This window comes from Chelonia mydas, chromosome 10 (genome assembly GCF_015237465.2).
Source record: "Chelonia mydas isolate rCheMyd1 chromosome 10, rCheMyd1.pri.v2, whole genome shotgun sequence".
In the NCBI taxonomy this organism is placed as follows: domain Eukaryota; kingdom Metazoa; phylum Chordata; order Testudines; family Cheloniidae; genus Chelonia; species Chelonia mydas.
The window spans coordinates 36,952,977-36,977,791 of record NC_051250.2 but is presented as its reverse complement, the minus strand read 5'-3'; the positions used below and the strand labels follow the sequence as shown (position 1 = coordinate 36,977,791).

Here is a 24,815-nt window from a genome sequence, read left to right as displayed (position 1 = left end):
CATGGGAGCAGAGCCTGGGAGCTGGGGGGGTGAGGGGCTCCAGGCACGCAGTCAGCACCCCATGAGCAGAGGCCCAGATGCAGAGCCCTGGGAGCACGGCCAGTGGCCAGGACCCGAGCCCCAGCCGCAGGGCTAGGGAGCGGAGTCCAAGGCACGGGGCCCCAGGTGTGGGGCCCTGGTGCGGAGCCCCAGGCGCAGAGCCCCAGGCACAGGGCCAGCACCTGGGACCCTGCAGCACCCCCCACGTGCCTAGTTCCCGTGCCTATGTCAGCACCAGCAGAACTTCTCCCACTGCTGACACCCATTAGCAATGAGTAGCTTTGCTAGCATAGAAAAGGCTAGGAGATAACAAAAAGGTGGCCCGATACTGGAATTTGCTCCACTAGAAGCAAGAAAAAAAAACAACACAATATCTGAAGGGAAGAGCAGAAATTAGTAAATTATTTTTTCAAGCTTCTAAGATGCAATTATAAACATGGAAAGTAAAAAACAGAAAACAGACAGTGTCCTTTTAGACTATTAACATTTCTCCCCTTTCTTCCTCTTCTTCCTTATTTTCTAAGGGATCATACAACAGATCACTATTTGCTCTCTTCATGAAGAGGCCAGCAGCAGCCGCACAGCTAGAGTTAATAGCACTCTACAGGCCAAGAGGCAAATAAAGTTTATGATGGCAGATGCACTCTTTCCCCCTCCTCTGGATATCATGGGCACATCAGCCACTTACCTAGCCACTGTGGCCTGAGGATTAGAAACAATGGGCCAAATTCTGCTTTAATTTACTTGATAAAAACCCAATGAAACTGACCCCTGCAGGCTGCAATGGCACTATATGTGAGCAACGAAGCACAATGAGGCCTCCACTGCTGCAGGAGTTTGGCGTAGCCACCCAGCAAGGACATAACCAGAGAGAGAAACGCACAGGCTGCATGCAGCAGGAGCTGAATATTGCAATGGAATTTTAAAAGCCACACAGTATTCAGCAGCAGGCCCTCACTCTCTGTCACCAGAGGACCTCTATTCCTGTGCAGCGGCTCATCTCAGAGTTCTAAGAAATTTCACTGCTATTGTGCATTTGGTTTTATCACAACCACAAGATCAGCACTCTAATTTTTTTTTTGGTGTAATAGGAAATCCAGTACTGCTTTCCCTTTTGAGCACTGCTACTGTACCAGGTTATCCTTGACCAAAAGGAAAACGCCTTCTCTGGATCACAAATGTCCAGTTCAGCACAATCCCACAGGCTCTCACTTCAGTCCTCATCCTAGCAGGGCATGTACATAATAAAATGGATGTCAGGGGTCTCTGTGGAAGTTACTGCAATCTGGTACCATTGCCACCATTACATATGGACTACAACAAAGGGGATGCCAGACCTGGACCCCGCTTAAAGTATTTAATCTGGTATAAAGTTTACTGGAGGTCCCTCATGGCTAGTGAGCACCACACCGAGTACCTAAGTCAAAAGCATGTGGCCATAAGAAATGAATTTCTACACCATCTCCTTTTTCATTGTTTCATAAATTGTGTAGGACAGGATGGATTTTAGGCAATCAGGTGGTATGTGGCATCACCATTTCCTCAGTTACCTTTTACCCTACTTACCTCTTTGGCTGTTGTCTTGATCACAAGGAGAGTTGGTTCATGTCCTTCGCTGTGAGAATAGAACCTGGTATGTGAAGAGATGGCTCTTTAAGCAAACATCGCACTGCTTACATTAACTGTTGTATGTGACCTGCAGTGCCCGCACTACCTCTCCAGCCTAAGATTTGTTTGCTGGCATGAGGTACAATGATTGCTCGGGGCTGATTGCACCACTGCCAGGGTCTCCAACAATACGAGGCAGAGGATAGTAGCAACCTGAAAAAGCCTACGGGCCTGATTCTCCATTGCCTTGCTCCTTGCAGAGACACCTGAGCAGAGAGGGGGAAGACACTACCGAATCAGAAGAGCATCATTTTATAACCACTTTGCACAGGGGTAAATGGCTGTGCAAGGTACCAGACAGCAGAGAATCAGGTCGTGTGTGTTGGTGTCATGGTGCATGAAGACTTTGCTGCCTCCACAGGCAAATGCTGAGGCTCATTCCTCTCACTGATGTCTGTCACTCTCACAGGCACTCTGTGCTGGGGCAGAAGATGAAGGAACCCACTTATTTGTTTCTCTTGGTAATTCATTCTTGGTAGCTTCATCTCCCATCCCATTTATTTGTCATTTCTGTGAACAATACAGGATCAGATCAAGGATAATGCCTTTCATCTGATGACAAGTTATTGCTATAACAAATTCACTTGTCTTGGGAACAGAACAAGACTGACATATTTTGACTGTTAATTTTTAGGCTGTACCATTTTAACACATTTCAGGGATAAAAGCAACTTCACAGAAGACAGCTGGGGAAAGTGGTTTTTGCTAGGCTATGTCTCATCCTGCATATTTTTAAGTGTCTCTTTCCTTTTGCAGCAACCTCTGCTTATTGTTATCACGTGAAATGAGAAGCTTTCAGAGAGCCAGTGTGCATTGGTCTGAAGGGACTTTCGGGCTCATCTATCAAGGGATGCATTCCGATGAAGTGAGCTGTAGCCCACGAAAGCTTATGCTCAAATAAATTTGTTAGTCTCTAAGGTGCCACAAGTACTCCTTTTCTTTTTGCGAATACAGACTAACATGGCTGCTGCTCTGAAACCTGTAAAAGCTTTTTGAATGACTGGTCATCATCAAACCAGCCAGCCACAGCAGTTAAAATTTCACACTAACAGGCTTAGCATGATTTAAATATTTTCATTAGGGACATGGATAATGAGTGGAGAGTGGGGCTTATACAATTCGCAGATGATACCAAGCTGAGAGGGGTGGGAAACTCACAGATTAACTCATGATGCCCATGGAGCCTGTGCCCAGGGCCCACAGACAATTTGGGGGCACTGCAGGAGCATCGTAACCTGTGTAGAATCTGTAACAGAACTATGGCCCTGCCCCTTGCTCCTCCTGTTCCCCCTTGAGGTGGCGTCCCCTGGCCAGTCTAGAAGCCGAAGCTGGGCCTGGTAAGAGCTGCCCAGGGAGCCTGGACTGTGGTGGGGAGCCCCGGACCCTCCGCCTGCCCTGGGTGGGGTGTCGGGGTGCTCGAGAGCAACCCCTGGCCCTTGTCCCTGCCCCCCCAGGGCCCCAATAAATGTTAATCCACCTCTGGGTGGGAAGCATGTTGGAGGATAGCATTGGAATTCAAAACAACCTTGAGAAATTGGATATTTGGTCTGAAATCATAGACCTGGAAGGGACCTCGAGAGATCATCTAGTCCAGTCCCCTGCACTCAAGGCAGGACTAAGTATTATCAACAAGATGAAATTCAATAAAGAGAAGTACAAAGTACTACACTTAGGAAGGAAAAAAAAAAAAGCAAATGTACAACTACAAAATGGGGAATGATTGGCTAGGAGATAGTATTGCTGAAAAGGATCTGGGGGTTATAGTGGATCACAACTGAATACAAGTCAACAATGTGATACAGCTGGGAAAACAGCCAATATTATTCTGGGTTGTATTAACATGAGTGTTGTATGTAAGATATGGGAGGTAATTGTCCCACTCTACTTGGCAGGGATGAGGCCTCAGCTGGAGTGCTGTCTCCAGTTCTGGGTACTACACTTTTGGAAAGATGGGGACAAATTGGAGAGAGTCGACAGGAGAGGAACAAAACTAATAAAAGGTTTAGAAAACCTGACCCATGAGGAAAGGTTAAAAACCTGGGCATGTTTAGTCTTAAGAAGAGAAGACTGAGGGGGACTGATAAGAGTCTTCACATATGTTAAGGGCTATTCTAAAGAGGGCAGCGATCAATTGTTCTCCATTTCCACTGAAGCTAGAACAGGAAGTAAATTGGCTTAATCTGAAGCAAGGGAGATTTAAATTAAATATTAGGAAAAATATCTAACTACAAGGATAGTTAAGCTCTGGAACAGGCCTCCAAGGCAGTGTGTGGAATCCCCATCATTGGAGGTTTTTAAAAACAGGTTGGACAAACACCTGTCAGCGTTGGTCTATCAAGGGAGACTATGCTAGGCTGGGGAAGACACTTAAGGAAATCGAGGCTCAGGTGATCTTTAGTGGGATTCTGCCTGTTCCTAGAGAAGGGCAACAAAGGTGTGACAAGATTATGACTATCAACAGATGGTTTAGGCAGTGGTGCTATAAGGAGGGCTTTGGGATGTATGACGACTGGGAGGTGTTCATGGACAGAGAACAGTTCTCTCGGGATGGACTTCATCTGAATAGGGAAGGAAATAGACTTCTAGGATGGAGGCTGGCACAACTGATTAAGAGAGCTTTAAACTAGGAATTTGGGGGAGATGTCCAGGTAATCTCCACGCCGGATTTTAGCATTGAGAGGCAAGAAAACAAAGTAAGAAAGGATACAGCCGTGGGTAGGAGAATGGACATAAGGAGGAAGGGCAGTGTGGATACCAGTCTAATAGGTTATACTGGCTGTAAAATGACCGTGCCTAAATCGGGTACAGAATGTGAGCGAGGCCAAACAGCAAAAATTAAGATGTTTGTACACCAATGCGAGGAGCCTAGGTAACAAAATGGAGGAACTAGAGCTACTGGTGCAGGAAGTGAAACCAGATATTATAGGGGTAACAGAAACATGGCAGAATAGTAGTCATGATTGGACTACAGGTATTGAAGGGTATGTGCTGTTTAGGAAAGACAAAGGTAAAAGTGGTGGAGTAGCATTGTATATCAATGATGAGGTAAAATGTAAAGAAATAAGAAGTGATGGAATGGATAAGACAGAGTCCGTCTGGGCAAAAATCACATTGGGGAAGAAAACTACTAGAGCTTCCCCTGTGATAGTGCTTGGGGTGTGCTATAGACCACCGGGATCTAATATGGATATGGATAAAGCCCTCTTTAATATTTTTAATGAAGTAAATACTAACGGAAACTGCGTGATCATGGGAGACTTTAACTTCCCAGATATAGTCTGGAGGACGAGTGCTAGTAATAATAATAGGGCTCAGATTTTCCTGGATGTGATAGCTGATAGATTCTTTCATCAAGTAGTTGCTGAACTGATTAGAGAGGATGCCATTTTAGATTTGGTTTTGGTGAGTAGTGAGGATCTCATAGAAGAAACGGTTGTAGGGGACAATCTTGGTTCAAGTGATCATGAGCTAATTCAGTTCAAACTGAACGGAAGAATAAACAAAACTAAATCGGCGACTAGGGTTTTTGATTTCAAAAGGGCTGACTTTCAAAAATTAAGGAGATTAGTTAGGGAAGTGGATTGGACTGAAGAATTTATGGATCTAAAGGCAGAGGAGGCCTGGGATTACTTTAAATCAAAGATGCAGAAGCTATCGGAAGCCCGCATCCCAAGAAAGGGGAAAAAATTCATAGGCAGGACTTGTAGACCAAGCTGGATGAGCAAGCATCTCAGAGAGGTGATTAAGAAAAAGCAGAAAGCATACAGGGAGTGGAAGATGGGAGGGATCAGCAAGGAAAGCTACCTTATTGAGGTCAGAACATGTAAGGATAAAGTGAGACAGGCTAAAAGTCAAGTAGAGTTGGACCTTGCAAAGGGAATTAAAACCAATAGTAAAAGGTTCGATAGCCATATAAAGAAGAAGAAAACAAAGAAAGAAGAAGTGGGACGCTAAACACTGAGGATGGAGTGGAGGTTAAGGATAATCTAGGCATGGCCCAATATCTAAACAAATACTTTGCCTCAGTCTTTAATAAGGCTAAAGAGGATCTTAGGGATAATGGTAGCATGACAAATGGGAATGAGGATATGGAGGTAGATATTACCATATCTAAAGTAGAAGCGAAACTCAAACAGCTTAATGGGACTAAACTGGGGGGCCCAGATAATCTTCATTCAAGAATATTAAACGAATTGGCACATGAAGTTGCAAGCTCATTAGCAAGAATTTTTAATGAATCTGTAAACTCAGGGGTTGTACCGTAGGATTGGAGAATTGCTAACATAGTTCCTATTTTTAAGAAACGAAAAAAAAGCGATCCGGGTAACTACAGGCCTGTTAGTTTGACATCTGTAGTATGTAAGGTCTTGGAAAAAATTTTGAAGGAGAAAGTAGTTAAGGACATTGAGGTCAATGGTAAATGGGACAAAATACAACATGGTTTTATAAAAGGTAGATCGTGCCAAACCAACCTGATCTCCTTCTTTGAGAAAGTAACAGATTTTTTAGACAAAGGAAATGCAGTGGATCTAATTTACCTAGATTTCAGTAAGGCGTTTGATACCGTGCCACATGGGGAATTATTAGTTAAATTGGAAAAGATAGGGATCAATATGAAAATTGAAAGGTGGATAAGGAATTGGTTAACAGGGAGACTACAGCGGGTCATACTGAAAGGTGAACTGTCAGGCTCGAGGGAGGTTACCAGTGGAGTTCCTCAGGGATCAGTTTTGGGACCAATCTTATTTAATCTTTTTATTACTGACCTCGGCACAAAAAGTGGGAGTGTGCTAATAAAGTCTGCGGATGATACAAAGCTGGGAGGTATTGCCAATTTAGAGAGAGACCGGGATATCATACAGGAAGATTTGGATGACCTTGTAAACTGGAGTAATAATAATAGGATGAAATTTAATAGTGAGAAGTGTCAGGTTATGCATTTAGGGATTAATAACAAGAATTTTAGTTATAAGCTAGGGATGCATCAATTAGAAGTAACAGAGGAAGAGAAGGACCTTGGAGTATTGGTTGATCATAGGATGACTATGAGCTGCCAAGGTGATCTGGCCGTGAAAAAAGCTAATGCGGTCTTGGGATGCATCAGGAGAGGTATTTCCAGTAGGGATAAGGAGGTTTTAGTACCGTTATACAAGGCACTGGTGAGACCTCACCTGCAATACTGTGTGCAGTTCTGGTCTCCCATGTTTAAGAAGGATGAATTCAAACTGGAACAGGTACAGAGAAGGGCTACTAGGATGATCCGAGGAATGGAAAACTTGTCTTATGAAAGGAGACTCAAGGAGCTTGGCTTGTTTAGCCTAACCAAAAGAAGGTTGAGGGGAGGTATGATTGCTCTCTATAAATATATCAGAGGAATAAATACCGGAGTGGAAGAGGAATTATTTAAACTCAGTACCAATGTGGACACAAGAACAAATGGATATAAACTGGTCATTGGGAAGTTTAGACTTGAAATTAGACGAAGGTTTCTAACCACCAGAGGAGTGAAGTTTTGGAATAGCCTTCCAAGGGAAGCAGTGGGGGCAAAAGATCTATCTGGCTTTAAGATTAAACTTGATAAGTTTATGGAGGGAACGGTATGATGGGATAGCGTAATTTTGGCAATTAATTGATCTTCAACTATTAGCGGTAAATATGCCCAATGGCCTGTGATGGGATGTTAGATGGGGTGGGGATCCAAGTTACTACAGAGAATTCTTTCCTGGATATCTGGCTGGTGAATCTTGCCCATATGCTCAGGGTTTAGGTGATCGCCATATTTGGGGTTGGGAAGGAATTTTCCTCCAGGGCAGATTGGAAGAGGCCCTGGAGATTTTTTGCCTTCCTCTTAGCATGGGGCACGGGTCACTTGCTGGAGGATTCTCTTCTCCTTGAAGTCTTTAAACCATGATTTGAGGACTTCAATAGCTCGGACATAGGTGAGAGGTTTATCGCAGGAGTGGGTGGGTGAGATTCTGTGGCCTGCATTGTGCAGGAGGTCAGACTAGATGATCATAATGGTCCCTTCTGACCTTAATATCTATGAATCTAGGTTTACTTGGTCCTGCCTCTGTGCAGGGGGCTGGACTCTATGAGATCTCGAGGTCCCTTCCAGACCGACATTTCTATGATTCTAGGAATTAACTACAATTCCTATGGTTAGCACTCAAACAGGGGTAATTCAGGACTAGCACTCACACTGAGGGCTTGTCTTTACTACGAGGGTAAGCCGATCTAAGTTATGCTACTCCAGCTACGAGAATAACGTAGCTGGAGTCGACGTAGCTTAGATTTGACTTAACATAGTGTCTTCATGGCACTGAGGTGACACGAGATGCTCTCCAGTCAACTTCCCTTACTCTTCTCAGACAGCTGGAGTACCGGGGTCGACCGAAGAGTGGTCTTAGTGGGTCTTCACTAGACCTGCTAAATTGATCCCTGCTGCATCGATTGCAGCAGCATTGATCTCCCTGGTAGGGGAGTCCAGCCCTAATTGGAGGCAGGACCATAGCCTCTAATTTTGAAAGCTATCCTTGTGGTAACTGTAACTGAGATGGGGGAGGAGAGATTCAGACTTCCCTGGCACTTGCAATCGGTCACTCCCATAATAGTCTTTGGATGCACATTTTGGTGAGCCATGCTTTGGATGAGGATTTCTGTACCAGTTAGCATTGGTTGGCTGTTCTTTTCTACTTGTACAATAGGAAAGACTAGGTTACCTGTTTAGGCTGCAGCCATGCTCCAAGGTGGTGAAAAGCAGTAGGGGCTGGCAAAGTGCAAAGCGCTCTGGGATCCAGGACCAGATATCTCTCATCTCTTTCACGCTGACGATTTCGGACTTGAAGTTCTCAGCATGCACTGCCAAGTGCACGTTCTGTCTGTGAAACATGGGAGACACCGTTGAGAGAAGATAATCTGACAACAACACACAAAGGGGACAGCTGAACATGAGAACATGCCTAGGTGGAAATGCCTTGGTGAGTACCCTGCTCTCTGAAGCTTCAGGCCACGAGGTGAGGACAGCATGGTTTGATGGAGGAAAGAAACACTGTTGCCGTTTGGTGGAATCCATAATGATTAGTGGCTTTACTGGAGAGAACTTTGCAGCTCTTACTCAGCCATGCTATCAATGGCTGGTGCAGAGGAGCTAAATGTTTGAATGAACAGGGGACTATCAGGACCTTAAAAAAAAACAAATTCAGTTAGATTTGCCACTCAAGGATAGCCCCACTAGTACCAGCATAAGAGAGATGCACCCCACAGGGGAGAAAATACAGTAGGTCCACACAAATATTCTGGCACTTCCTGGTCTCTCGAGTCCTGTTTGTATTTGTGGAATTTGAGAATTCCTGCAAATATCCCAGTCACACAAGAGTTGCATATATATCAGAGTTGCCATCCCCCACAATTTTATCACGAGTCTCATGATATTTGGTGTTTTTGGAAAGCCCTGGCTTCTGGAGTCATTGGATTATTGAGAATCTCCGCTTTTCTTAAAAGAGAGTTTTGCATCCTCATGGTTGCAGAGATAAGCTTGAAAACATGATCCGAGTGCACCCTATACGCTCAGAAACCAAAAGACAAAGTAAAAGATCCCAAATGTATTATTTTTTAAAATCTCATGATTTTAAAATCCAATCTCTTGAGTTGTGGGGGGCTGACTCATGATTTGTGAACCCTTGGGATTGGCAATACAAGGATCAATACATTTACCCACCCTTTATTACTCTGGGTTAAAGGAGGAATCAATCCACTCAAACCCATGATAACAGAAGATTTAAAAAGTGTTATTGCATCTGCATCTGATGGTGAAGCCAGTTATCAGTACAAGTGCCACAGCCAAGTACATCTGGTGGAAGAGACACAAGGGCTCAAACAAGGTGCTAAAGGATCAGATAACAATCAGCTGAACCAAGCTCTGGAGAATCAATTCTGCATTCCATGAGGGTGTACTGAGTGTGGGAAAGGGTCCCAAGTGTTTGATAGGTTTTACAGTATTTTTATTTCAGCCATTGTTGGTTTAGTTCTTTTCTTTCCCCCACAACTTCACAGAATGCACAGAGGATCTCATAAATAATGCACTGAGTATGTTAGTGTAGCTAGGAGCTCCCTATAGCGTGAGAAATGCTATATCACTTTATGAAGATTTCTACTTGGGAATCCTGAGTAGTCACTCATGCACTTGCAGCACTCCTTAGTAACTGCTTGCTAAAGAGAGAGATTGGGAGCTGCCCAAAGTTACCAATCCTGTGTCATTTACTATAGCAAGTAGGGCATCTCTAAGCTGCCCCGCTGTCAGCATTCCTAATGGGGAGGCTGAACGCGTGTTGGTTTAGGCACAAGTCGTTTTATGAAGCTCACTAACCTTCCGACAGAAATGTTGAATGAGGCTCATCACTTGCACGGCAGCCCTGAATTCTCATCTAACCATCAGTGTACTTAGGGCATGGCTACACTTGCAGATGTAGAGCGTTGTGAGTCAAACCAGCCCTCGGAGACTGCTGCAGGGAAAGCGCTGCAGTGTGTTCACACTGTCAGCTGCAAGTGCACTGGTGTGGCCACATTTGCAGCGGCATTGGGAGCGGTGCATTATTGGCAGCTATCCCACAGAGCACCTCTTCCCATTCTGGTGCTGTGGCTTGTGGGAAGTGGGGAGGGGGTGCAGGGCATTCTGGGTCCTGTCCCAATGCCCCATGATGCATCACTTCGCATCCCAGCAATCCCTGTGCTTCCATCCACATTTGGCACCATCTTTCAACTTTTTTTGTACTGCGTGCTCTGTCTTCCCTTTCAGTCTATGGGAATGGATCCTGAAGTGCTGAGGAATATGCTGATGGGTCTCGCCAGCATGTCCCAAATGGCAGTTGAGTTACTCCTTAAGCTACAAGCTGACAATGAGGAGTCCGATGATGTTGACCTGTATAACGCACATGACACGAGATTGCTTGGGACATTCACGGACATGCTCACCGCAGTAGAACGCTGCTTTTGGGCTTGGAAAACAAGCATTGAGTGGTGGGATCACATAGTCATGCAAGTCTGGGATGACAAGCAATGCCTGCAGAACTTTCAGATGAGAAAAGCCACTTTCATGGGACTGTGTGCTGAGCACACCCCCACACCCTGCGGCACAAGGACACGAGATTGAGAGCTGCCCTGCCAGGGGAGAAGAGGGTGGCTATTGCAATCTGGAAACTGGCAACTCCAGACAGCTACCAATCAGTTGCTAACCAGTTTGGAGTGGGAAAGTCAACCACTGGAATTGTGTTGATGCAAGTTTGCAGGGCCATTAATTGCATCCTGCTCAGAAGAACCGTGACTCTGGGTAACGCGCATGACATTGTGGCTGGTTTTGCACAAATGGGTTTCCCTAACTACAGAGGGGCGATAGATGGGACGCATATTCCGGCACCCGCCCACCTAGCCTCCGAGTACGTTAATTGGAAGGGGTATTTCTCTATGGTTCTCCAGGCACTTGTGGATCACAGTGGGTGTTTCACTGACATTAATGCAGACTGGTTTGGAAAGGTGCATGTCACATGCATTTTTTGGAACACAGGCCTGTTCAGCAAGCTGCAAGTCGGGACTTTCTTCCCAGACCAGAAGATCACTGTAGGGGAAGTCGAAATGCCCACTATGATCCTTGGAGACCCCACCTACCCTTTAATGCCATGGCTCATGAAACCCTACACAGGGAGCCTTGACAGCAGCAAGGAGTGGTTCAACAACAGGCTGGGTTGGTGCAGAATGACTGTGGAGTGTGCTTTTGGACATTTAAAGGGCCACTGGCACTGTCTGTATGGGAAGCTGGATCTGGCCGATGACAACATCCCCACGGTTACATCCGCTTGCTGTACCCTCCATAACATTTGTGAAGGGAAGGGTGAAAGATTCACTCAGGCATGGACCTTGGAGGTTTAACACTTGGAGGCTGAATTTGAACAGCCAGGGAGCAGGGCTATTAGAGGGGCTCAGCGCAGGGCTGCAAGGATTAGGAATGCCTTGAGGGAACAATTTGAGGCTGAAAGCTACCAGTAATGTTTGGTGCCCTGCATGGGAGTGAAGTCCAGTGGTTCCAATGTTAGTAGGAATCTGTGTTTGCTACACTGACTTGCAGTGCCTGTTTCTTTCCTGGGCTAAGGTATCTTTTACTTAATGCAATAATAAAGAATGTTTTCAAAGTCAAAAAATACATTTATTGAAAAGAAAATTCATTTATTGAAAAGATACACAATTGCTTAGGAAACAGAAAGGGCAAAGTGGTGGGGTGGGGAATGGTACAATCACAGATTTGCATATGTTCTGTTATCATACTCAGCCTTCCTGTCTGGAGTGCTGTGCAACGAGTGCTGCACTTCAGGATGGCTATACTGCATGGTGAATGGGGGTTGAGTGCAGTGGGTAAGGGTCGTAGTTTGCAGGATTGGGTGGTAAAGCTATAGGTGTTGGAGGCAGCTGGTGGCGATAACAACCCGGATGTTGGGGAAAGTGGGTTGGAGGTGACATGGGGGCATAAGGGAAAGAGTTTTGGGACAAGGGCTGTGGGGCGGGGCGGGCACAGAAGTGCTCCCCCTGCATTGCTACGAGCGCCTGTATCGAGTCCGCTTGGAGCTCCATAATGCTTAGCAGCTGCTCCATGCTTTGGTGCCGGCGATCCACATTTTGCTGGCAGACCCTCCTTTCACTCTCCCGCCACTCCTGCGCTTTTTGATTTTCATTAAGGGACTGCTGCATTACTTCATGCAGCATGTCCTCTTTGCTTCTACGTGGCTGCTTCCTAATTCTTTGGAATCTTTTGGCCACTGATAACAAGGATGGCTGAGATCTCAAGGTTACATCTGTAAAGCCAAAATGCAACACTTAACAGAGGCAGCATTATTCACACCAGACAGAGCAATGATTCGACCGTACTTAAAGTAGACAAGCACAGTCTACACGATAGCAGAAATTGTCCGCCCCAAAGCGAGCGCACATAACCCACAGGAGCCCCAAAATGGTGAGTAAGCACAGGGGCAAGGGGGACTGATTGTTTCACGGCCGTACTGTCCTCTGGGGTTCTGTGCCTTGGGGAGAGCCAACAGCTGCAGGGGGCCCCTATATGGAACACTGTTCCCACATTTTCCACAGGATGAGTTTGTCCTGGGAGATATCTTGCTGCTGAGGGTGACCTGGGAAGCAAGGGAGGGTCTTCTACTACAATGTGGCTTCCGCTCTGGCCCATATACAGCTTGCCTGTGAGTAGCAATGTTCCTCCCCGCTCCATGGCACAGTGGCGTGGACATGTTAGCCTTACTGGGACAAGGAGCACAGTAGCTCTGCCAAGGAACCTGCGCAAGCGGATTGCCCAGCTTCTGCATGAGACCTTTGAAGACATCACTGAGGCCGATTACCATGATGTGAGGGAGCACATCAACCCCCTATTCCACTGCTAGGCATGCATGCAGCCCTAACTCTCCTTGTCCCAAGAGCCCGCAATGAACTTCCTCCCCAAAATAAAAGCCGCTTACCAGGCATCTCCTCTGGCATTTGTTTTTCCCCAAGCACCGGACGCTACGACTGGCTACCTTCCTCCTGGCTGCATGCATCTAGGGATGTCGGGCTGTCCCCCTCCTCCTCAGCACCCTCGCTCCCGCTTTCCTTCTCCTCCTGCCTCGTTGAACTGGGCTCTGAAGTGTCCAGGGTGGTCGTCGGAGTGGAGGTGGGGTCTCCCTCAAGTATTGCGTCCAGCCCTTCATAGAAATAGCAGGTCGCGGGCACAGCACCGGAGTGGCAGTTTGCCTCGTGGGCTTTGTGGTAGGCATTCTGCAGCTCCTTCACTTTAACCCTGCACTGCAGTGCATCCCGGTCATGGCCCCTTTCCATCATATCCCTTGATATTTGCCCAAAGGTATCGTAATTCCTACAGCTGGAGCGCAGATGGGACTGGACAGCTTCCTCCCCCCAAACACTGATGAGGTCCAGCACATCGCCATTGCTCCATACTGGGGATCGCCTGGTGTGTGTGGAGGCACGGTCACCTGGAAAGATTCGCTGAGAGCACTCCACGCCTTGCTGAGCAAACAGGAAGGGTATTTTCAAAATTCCCAGAGAATTTAAAGGGCAGGTCTGACGGTTGGTCACCTGAAGGCAGGGCAGTAGAGTTCAAAGTCATGACCAGAGTGGCTAGAACAGGCATTGTGGGACACTTCTGGAGGCTGTTCAGAGCGCATTAATAGACCAGGGTGTCCACACTGGCGCTGCGGCACTCCAGCCAGGGCACATCAAGCGTTCTGCTTCTCATCGAGGTGGATTACAAGGAGCGCTCCAGCCACGTAGTCCGGGCGCCCTGTGTGCCTTGCCAGTGTGGAAGTGTCATGAGTTAGAGCGCCCGGGGCTGTATTAATGTACTATAACTCGCCAGTGTAGCCATACCCTTAGATGGACCCCATTAGGGTGGATTTGATTTAAATCATTAGTCAGGAAGTCTTGATTTAATCATGGATTTCTACATAAAAGTGCATTCTTGGTGGTGGTTATAACCTTCATATATATTCTTCACAACTCAGAGATAGATGTAGGTTTCAATTTTAGAAGGTACACACTATATATCTTTTAAGTGATTTATTTTGAAAAAAATTTTCAGACTAGTTTTACAGCTATATCAGAAAATGAATGAATGATTGGTTATTTCATTTATCAAAGATAATTGAAGCAGATATTTATGAAGTCATTGGGAGGTGAATTATCTCCAATTCAACAGGTTAATCATTAATATTTGGAGGATTTTCTTGCCATGCTGTATTAGGAGGAGAACATCACCAGACAGACATTTAAATTGTTTTATTTAACTAAAACAACGTTATGTATTCTGGATTTTTTTTCCCCAACAGCAAACATATATTTTAACAAAACAAGCATATGAATTTCCGAATTTAGTTAAACATTCACGTTTTTAAAAATATGGGTTGTTTTTGTTAAAATTATTTTTAACTAAAATAGTTAAATGAAATATTTTTTAAAAAAATCAACAAAAATTAAATTGACTAGGTCAGCCAGGTCAACATGAGAAACTTAAAATATTGGCTTCTTCAGCTAACTCAGTCGTCTTCACCTTCATTTTCCTGTTTGTTCATAATCTGGAAAAGAAAAACAAGCTTTCCTGCTTTTTCAGGTCCCAAACGATTTCTCGATTTGGAATGAATTAGTCCAAAGGAAGAAAATATTCTTTCTACACCAGCTGAAGAAGCTACTGCTGTTAAAAGTGAGATTATCACTTCAAGAGTCTCTGAATCCAAGTGCCTTAGTGACTTCCACCAGCTCACTGGTGTGACTTTCTTTAAAACATCATCAGCAAACATACATTTGTTGAATGGTTCACCCTTAGCTCTGAAGTTTATTATAGTTGGCATTATGGAGGGATGACTGCCGGATGCTGGATGATTGCCAGCAAGTTAAAAAAGTATGAATTGGATGAATGGACTATAAGGTGGATAGAAAACTGGCTAGATTGTCAGGCTCAACGGGTAGTGATCAACAGCTCGATGTCAAGCAGAGTGCCCCAAGGGTCAGTCCTGGGGCCGGTTTTGTTCAACATCTTCATTAATGATCTGGATGATGGGATTAATTGCACCCTCAGCAAGTTCACAGATGACACTAAACTGGGGGAGAGGTAGACACTATGGAGGGTCCAGAGTGACCTAGACAAATTGGAGGATTGGGCCAAAAGAAATCTGATGAGGTTCAACAAGGACAAGGGCAGAGTCCTGCACTTAGGAAGAAAGAATCCCATGCACCGCTACAGGCTGGGGACCGACTGGCTAAGCAGCAGTTCAACAGAAAAGAACCTGGGGATTACAGTGGACAGGAAGCTGGATATGAATCCGCAGTGTGCCCTTGTTGCCAAGGCCAATGGCATATTGGTTTGTATTAGTGGGAGCATTGCTAGCAAATCGAGGGAAGTGATTATTCCCCTCTGTTCGGCACTGGTGAGGCCACACCTGGAGTATTGCATCCAGTTTTGGTCCCCCCACTACAGAAGGGATGTGGACAAATTGGAGAGAGTCCAGCGGAGGTCAATGAAAATGACTGGGGCTGGGGCACATGATTTACGAGGAGAGGCTGAGGGAGCTGGGGTTATTTAGTCTGCAGAAGAAAAGAATGGGGGGGATTTGATAGCAGCCTTCAATTACGTGAAGGGGCGTTCCAAAGAGGATGGAGCTAGGCTGTTCTCAGTGGTGGCAGATCACAGAACAAGAAGCAATGATCTCAAGTTGCAGTGGGAGAGGTCTAGGTTGGCTATTAGGAAACACTATTTCACTAGGAGGGTGGTGAAGCTCTGGAATGGGTTACCTAGGGAACTGCTGGAATCTCCATCCTTTTAAGGCCCGGCTTGACAAAGCCTTGGCTGGGATGATTTAGTTGGTGCTGGTCCTGCTTTGAGCAGGATATTGGACTAGATAACCTCCTGAGGTCTCTTCCAACCCCAATATTCTAGGATTCTATGTCTATGTCATAGCCAACTCCTCTTCTTCAGCAGTTAAGGTTTGACCCTGGTACTGAGTATTGAGAATATTTGCGAGAAAATGAGCTGGAGATAGTGCTTTTCCCATTCGTTTTTTTAATGCTTGTAATTTAACTCTCTGTCATTGCATATTTCTCTTTTTAAGATCTCACTCAGTTCCTTCCAAATTTCAACTGCGTCAGCAATAAAACAGCTGTTTCCCTGCATTTTGTTCAAGGCTACAGAAATAGACTTCATGATACTCAGCATGTGTTCAACATTTCTCTTAAGCCCAATGTTGAGAACTTTGGCTGTGACAGTGCCATCTATTTTTTTTTCACGATTTTGTTCACAAACTGTCACCAGATTAGGCCAGTTCTTGATCTAGTGCTCAAAACAGTCCACTACAGAGTTCCATCGCACATCCTGTGGGAGAGTTAGCTTGGTTCCTCCCACTTTTTTCAGAGCAGCTGCTGCAAAGTGGTTGTTACGGAAGTATTTTGCCATTTCAACAACATTAGCCTTTATTTCTGGAACACTGAAGTCTTTGGCTAGGAGGTGAATCAAATGAGCACTGCAACCGTATGTTATTAGCTTGGGACTCTCGTCTAAATAATTTCTTCTCATCTTGGATACATTTGCAGCATTGTCTGTGACCAAGCTGCGTACTAGACATTTGAATTTTTTTTCCACAGTTTGTTATAGCTCTACTGCTACTTCTTGGAAGTATTCTGCTGTGTGTGCATTTCCTGATGCATTTCCTGATTGTTTCTGTAAGGAAAACATTCCCTTCTTCTGTTGTCACACAAGCACATACAACAGGATCATTGTGGGCATTGCTCCACCCATCAAGACTCAGGTTAACAATTTTACCCTGTAGACCTTTTGCACACTGCTGAATTTCTCTTTCATACACTTTATCCAGCAATTTGCCTGCGAAATCTGCTCTTTTGGGTGGACTGTATCCTGGTCTTAATGACTGAACCATGTTAATGAAGCGTGGGTTCTCAATCATACGGAAAGCAGCATAAAAAAACCAGGCAATATTTTCATCAATTACCTCTTTTTGTAATCTGTTGGTTCTTATCACAAACTTATCTATGGTTGTTTCTGGATGATGGAGATTTTCTTTTTTTCTTTTGCTACAGGTGATATACTATGGCTATGTGACGTACATGATGTGACTGAAACACTATCATTGGCAGATAACTCTGAAACTACAGAAAATGATGGTGATCTTAAAGGTGGAGAGTCTTCAGAATCCTGTATGTTGAGGATAGATTCTCCTAAACAAAATAAGTCAATGCAGTTATTTAATTACCATACTGCTCATTTAGTATTACTCATTGCATTCACTGACACTCAGTACTACTTTAAAGGTGAAATTGTAAAAGGAAGATCTGCCTATTTCAGCTATTTATTTTTTTTTATCACAACTGCATCTGAAATGTTAGTACCATAGAGTAACAACTATATTTTTTGGTCAAACATGAGAATTCAAGAATTGTTCAAAAGGAAGACAGGCAGTCCTTAAGGAAGAAGTATGAAATAAAAAAGTTTACCAACCTGAAGATCCTGCATGTTCAGACATGTTCCTTTCATCATCTTCAACACACCTTTCTTCTGAGAACGAACATGTCTCATGATGATGTTTCTTTTGGGCAATCAGGCTTTGCATTTCTTTGTTGCACTGTTTGCATTTTGCACGCATGCCTTACCCACAAGTAGAGGGGTATTTAGTTATTTAATTAAAATATTCCCAAACTGGGTCTCTTTTACAGCCTGCTGCCGTTATAGGTTTTCTCTTCTAGTGAGAGAATGGTATGGTAGATCTCATATCAATGAAGGCTACACTCAGAAAGACCTCAAGGCTTCTGGAATATGCTGCTCAAACAGTTTCACTTTTGTTTCTACTGCCTGTCCCTCCCTTCTCACATTTATCTCCAGACTTCTTCTCCTTGTCCAGATCTATTCCGCCCCCAACAATCTTCTATTCATTGAACTTTTTGAAACTTTGCACTTTTAGACAGAGGTAAGGGATTGACTCTGTGTACACAAATTTGCAGAGGGACAGTAGGGTTGAGGTCTGTTATTGCTCACCTCTCTATATTATTTATTTTAAAACATTTTTGCTGTTAACAAGCATGTTATCTCTGGAGACACAAATCCACAGTTTGAGAACTACAAAACTAAGCATCTCTGATGGTATTTTCTAGACTGAGCACTGAGTCCCATTGGGTAGATAGAAAGATTAACCTAAATAATCTATACAGAAGCCCCTGGAACCCCATAAGATTGGGTCCCTAATCCATGAACTCTTGGAAGTTCATTTACAAAACTTTTCTTAAACATTACATGAATATATTGTCTCATACTATAGAATTAGAATTTATAATCCCTATTCTATGATGAGATAGTTTTAATTAAGATACATTATAGCTCAAATAGATCTTTAGAGAAAATGCTTTTTGAGGAAAAAAACCTATCTAAAAAATCTGATTTAAATAAAAAATCCAATTTTTTTTATTTTTAAAAAATATAATTGATTTTTATCCACCCTGGACCCCATCACCACAGTACTTGCGTGGCTCACAATTATTAATGGATTTTCTCCTTCCAATACCCCTGTAAGGTAGGCAAAAAACCCACTTCTTCAGAAGTGCACCTGAAGAAGTGGGTTTTTTACCCATGAAAACCTACGCCCAAATAAATCTGTTAGTCTTTAAGGTGCCACCGGACGCCTTGTTGTTTTTGTGGATACAGACTAACACAGCTACCCCTCTGATACCTATAAGGTAGGGAAGTATTATGTCCATTCTATAGATAGGAGACAGAGGCACAAGAAAGACTGACCTGTCAAAGGTCAAAAAGGAAATCTGTGTTTGCACCAGGAACTGAATCTAGATCTCTGAAACATCTGTCCACTTACACAGCCTTCTGACTTTACCTACCCTGCAATTAAAAAATGATGGCATCATGGAAGAGAATTGGATAAGTCCTCCATATCCTTCCACAGGTAGCAGAAATTCCTGCTTGCAATACATAAGCATTAGACAGCTTTCGCCACACTCAGGGAAAACTCAAAAATCATTGAAGACTATTGATTGGTTTGTGACAGTACTCCAGGGGAAAAATCGTGGTAAATAGGCTAAGAGTTAGTATGAAGTCCCACACTAAACACTGCTATTCTCACAATTATAGTTATCCATCTAGACCTAGGATTCCCTACCTACCACCAAAGGATTGTGAATGTTAAGAGGGTGCATTGGCGTCTTCTCTATTCCCTTTCCTGGTTATCCTCTACTGTTCTGGGAGAAGCGACCCATCTCCCCAGACTCCAGTCTGATCCTGTGTCCCGCTAGCATTCTTGTTTAACCCTCAATCTTAGCAGCCACTTTGCTTTCCTATAGCTTTTCTCTTAAAGCTTGCAGTGTTTGTATGTACTCCATATTCACCCATCCACCTTATCTCTTGCAAAAGTCCCCAAATGGCCATCATCAGATTTGAAAAAGATTATGCAAAGCATGGAATCTTTGACTCTTGACAATCACCCTTCATCATTTTCCATTTATTGACAGGACACAAATACTAGACTGCAGCATTACTGAAGGATTTGGACAAAAGGAGGTGGATCAGAAACTTTAGACAACAACTACTAACCAGCACTGATGGAATGGAAGGCCAGAAGAGTTAAATTTGTATTTTAGTATAGCAAAAGTGATACTTTAAAATGCCTGCATGAGTGGGGCAGGTACCTTTAAAAGTAAAGGTAAATTAAAATGAACAGTTCAGATAGGCTGGGTAGGAGTGGGGGACTCTGGCACGTGTGTTGCTGAAAATAGAATCTATGAGTTAGTACACCACACTGTGATGGGTTCTCTCCAGGGTGCCACCTGGAACTGGGGTACCACTGAGCCCTCTGACATACCCAGTTGCAGTTACATGTAGGCTCTCTAACTACCAGCTTCCCAACCTGGGACCCCAGAGCAGTACTGTCCTGCCCTGGTCAAATCTGGCCAGTATATGGGTTTAATACCTGGTCCACCTCCCCCTCAATGTGAAGAGAACAATGCACACTTGTGGTAACCAAGCTGAGATTTTCCCCAAACGCTCCAGTCAAAGCTGACTGGTTTAGAACAAAACAAAAACAAGTTTATTAATTACAAAAGATAGATTTTAAGTGATGATAATTAGGGCTCCGTATCTGTCATGCAGCTCGTGGAAGTCATGGGTTACGAGACTTTGAGACCTCCATGACTTCTGCAGGGGCCTGGGTGGCTGATCCCAAAGTTGGCTAGAGCAGCTGCCCAGGGCATGGCCCTAGGCAGCCATCCCCAGCTGGCCTGAGCAGCCATGGGGCGAGACCCCAGGCAGATGTCCCTGGCCGGCTGGAGTAGCCGCCCGGGGCGTGGCCCCAGGCAGACGCCCCCTGGCTGACCGGAGCAGCTGCAGGGCACAGTCCTGGGCAGCAGTCCCCGGCCGGTCTCTCCCCAGCAGCCCCCCCCGCCCCCAAACACCCTTCCTCAGCAGCAGCCCCCCCCGCCCCATGGCCCTCCAGCGCTGCCCCACCCACAAGATTTAATCACAGGTAATTTTAGTGTAAGTCATTGACAGGTCACAGGCCGTGAATTTTTGTTTATTGCCCGTGACCTGTCCACGACTTTTACTAAAAATACCCGTGACTAAATCATAGCCTTCATTATAAGGGATATCAAATGGATCAAAGCAGATTAGTAGGATTCCCATCCTGTCTTAAAGAGACAGTTTCCATAAATATATCAGGAACAGCATTTTGCAAAAGTGGGACCTGGATTGGCGTACCTTCTGTCACCCATCTATCTCTATTCCCAAGTGATTAGTTGTGACTGCTCCCCTCCGGGAGATCAGTTACACAGCTCCCTCTTAAAGCCTGACCCACAGATTGCGTGCCTGGGAGCACAGAAGCTGGAACAGCTATTCTATTCTGAACAAATCCCACCACGTAATTAGTGAGGAGACATTCCTGTACGCCTATCAATTCTCTCTGAGCTTCCTTCTCTGGGCCCCCTCTAAGACACACATCTCTGTGCTATCTAGAGTGGGATCTATCCCCTGTCCAACTGTGATGAGCTCACAGCAAACAGCTTGAACAGTTCTTTCACTGGCAGGCGCTGCACACACACCTCTCTCTGAGTTGAGTTTGCCCCCAGCTACACAGTCCATGGAACCATCACCCACCTCAGTGGTCTCTAGGATTCTATCACCCTTCTCTGGGCTTTCCTCTAGGACACATCTTCCTATGCACCATAGAGTGAGGTTTGTCTCTCGCTTAGCTGCAACCTGCTGGCAGCCAGCAATCTGGACAGTTTTCTCACTTACAGGCAACACATTTCCCTCCCCACCTGGAGGAGATGCTGCCTTTAGCTACCAGGCAGCAGGAGCTGGTCTCAACTACACCCATCCCTGGAAGCATAGAGTTTTCCACTGCTGCAGAGGACTTAAAGAGACACTCTTTCATTCCTCCAGCAGTTCCTTTCCCTCTGGGGTTCCAGCATAAAATTTCTCCTTGACAGCTACATGGAAGAAATCATTCCCCAGCAACATAAGCAATCGGGTTATCATTTACCACAGCCACAGACAATACAGCTTCCAAATCCTCAGTTTCTATATGCACTTTAGCCAAAGCCACAAGGATTTTGTAATCTCCCACTAATAAAACCTCTGCCATCCGCCTTGACCGTAAGTCACTTTCCTTCACAATACTTCTAACCACAGAAATTTCTGCCCCTGTGTCTTCCCACCCCAAGTGTTCTCTGCCATTAATCCTGACAGCCTTTATGTGCTTCATGCCTGGCTGGGCAGTGGCTACTTTTACAAACCTTGTATGATAAGTGGTAATTGCTTGAAGTGCCTCTGTCCTCAGGGTAGCAGCATTTTCATGAGCTGCTTGCTGCCTGTTCCCAGGGCATTTTTTTCCTCAAGTGCTCGTAGAATTACAGTGATAGCACCTTTTGGGCTCCTCTGTTTTTACAGGCGATTTGGGACAAGAACTAGAGGAATAGATTTGGGGAGGTGAGCGCCCAGCCTCCCATCCACCCTCCTTCCCAGGGGTAAAACGGGAACCCTGCTTCTCACAAGGTTTAAACCCCTCTGTCTGTAGTTTTTTTTGCAATAGATGCTTGAATTTGCTCAAATTGATCAGCTAGAGTAGCCATCTCCTCCACAATTTTTACCTTTTTGTTCCATAAACAGTGTTTCACATCATCTCTCCCTATACTCAGGAAATGTTCCTGAGCAACAAGATCACATATTCCTCCAAAGCTTATAACACCTTTTCCCTTTACCCACTTATCCATCAGATCTTTCATCTAGTTTACATATGTCACATTAAAATTTTGAAGCCTTAAGAGGGTTGTTGGGATGAGTACTCTATGTTTCAGTGTAATCTGAAACTGTTTTAAAACCATTTCCTTGAATTTACCATAATCTGAAGCCTCTAGAAATGCTGGCATCTTATTTAATATATCCAGAGCTCTCCCAGACAACTTTGCAACCAAAGTCGGTATCTTTTCGTCCTCAGGAATCTCATGAAGTACCCACAGCCTCTTGAAGGTGATGAAATATTCAACAATGTCCCCTGTCTTGCGGTATGCAGGACACAACTGTTCCCATTTGTGGATTTTTGAGAGGTGGGTCTCGCTGGAGAAGCAGAACCAGAACCCCCGCACACCAGGAAGTCCAGTTGATGCATTCCTTCTCCTCCATGGCTAATTTCTGGCTTCAATTTCTTTGTCAGTCTCTATCTTTTTCAGTTCTAAGGCTCTCTAGTGTGCAGCTTCTTGCCTGGCATTTTCTGCTTCTATGGCTCTTCGGTATGCAGCTTCTTGCACATCAATTTCCATCTGTTTTAAATTCCATAAGTCTTTTGTGTTCTTTTCCCCTCTCTTCTGCCTGCAATCTACACAGCTCCAGCTTCTTACTAATTTCACTTTCACTCATTTTCCTACTTTCCTGACCCTACTTCCCTTTCCCGAAAAAAGCAAACAGAAAATAAACTGGTAACCTCTTTAACCGATCTCTGGTCACCACATTTAAAATCACCACCAGTGTATGAAGGGCAAATCTCACTCAGGACAACAAGCTATGCATTTAATTCTGTACAACTACACCACTGTGACAGGCTCGCCCCGGGGTGCCACCTGGAATTGGGGTACCACTGAGCCCTCTGACCCACCAGCTTGGGCTCCCTCTTAATACTGTGCTGCTGTGACAAGCTGCTAAGCTCTCCAGCCTGCACTTTCACCAGCATTCATACAGGCAGGGAAACACCCAGGTGAAGTTACGCGTAGTCTCTCTAACCATCAGCTTCCCAGCCTAGGGCCCCAGAGCAGCACTGTCCTGCCCTGGTCAAATCTGGCCAGTATATGGGTTTAATACCCGGTCCGCCTCTCCCTCAATGTGAAGAGAACAAGCACTCTAGTCAAAACGCACTGGTGTAGATTAAAACAAAACAAGTGTCCTTACTACAAAAAATAGACTTGAAGTGATTATAAGGAATAGCAAACAGATCAAAGCAGATTACCTAGCAAATAAACAAAAAATGCAAACTAAACTTAATATACTAAATAGATTGGATATGAATTAGCAGATTCTCATCCTGAGAAATGATACAAGCAGGCTGGAGATTCTTAAAGGACAAGCTGCACTTGCTTTACAGTTTGGAATCCCCAGGTGTTTTATACACAGGCTAGAAATCCCGTGAGCCTGGGTCTAGCACTTCCCCCAGTTCAGTCTTTGTTTCTCAAGTGTTTCCAGGAGTCCTCTTGTTGTGGGGAGTGAAGAACCCCTGAGGATGTCGCTCCCTGCCTTATATAGCTTTTGCATATGGTGGGAACCATTTGTTCCAAAGCTTGGTTCCTGGACCAGTCTGTGGAAAAATACTGACATCCCAAAATGGAGTCCAGCATCATGTGGCCTGGTCACATGTCCTTCTAGAGTCATAGCAGCCATCACTCACAGGCTGTCTGTAGTGTTCTCAGGAAGGCTCACCAGCGGGGAGATAAGCTTCTCCTAAGGCCTACTGTTCTCCCTAATGGCTCATTGCCCTGAATAGTCCCTTCCCAACCAGCTATCTAGACTGAAAGCATCTTGTCTAGTGGGCATTACCCAGGTGTAACTACATCCGAAATACAGATACATAGTCAATATTCATAAATTCAGACACAAAAATGATACATACATAAAAATAGGATAATCATACTCAGCAAATCATAACTTTTCCAATGACATCTCACATGACCTGTCTTGCATAAAATGCATAATAATTATGTCAATCATATCATAATATCAGTATGAAGAATATGGGATGCAGTGTCACACACACACACACACACACCACTCAAAGAAGTATGCGTTCTGAGTTAGTACTGCACCATTAGAAGAAGTCTCTCATTGTTATCTAGGAAGAACCAGTAGTTTATTGAGGAAAACCTACTGAAGATGAATTAGCCATGCAATTGTAATAGCCATTAGTTGGAGCTCACACTGCAAAGCTGTAGCCATTTACCAATTAAAGATTTCTATCTTTCATTAGTGTTCTTTTTATCCTTCACATTAGTTTGTTTACTGGAATCTGCATTGCAATTTTCTA

General features: G+C 44.6%; 1 protein-coding gene across 4 annotated transcripts in view; it reads right to left on the bottom strand.

Moving 5' to 3' along the window:
- The window catches only part of TBC1D24 (TBC1 domain family member 24), a 64,958-nt gene that overhangs the window by 10,363 nt on the left and 29,780 nt on the right, over window positions 1–24,815 (bottom strand). For all 4 annotated transcript variants that reach the window (XR_006284159.1, XM_037910057.2, XM_037910058.2 and 1 more), the window contains 2 exons: window positions 8,427–8,585; window positions 1,606–1,669 (listed from right to left, as the gene is read on the bottom strand). Coding sequence is in view for 3 of the 4 variants with exons in the window: in XM_037910057.2 (XP_037765985.2) it covers window positions 1,606–1,669; window positions 8,427–8,585 (223 nt within the window). In the remaining variant the exon portion in view is untranslated. The remainder of the gene's footprint in view (window positions 1–1,605; window positions 1,670–8,426; window positions 8,586–24,815) is intronic.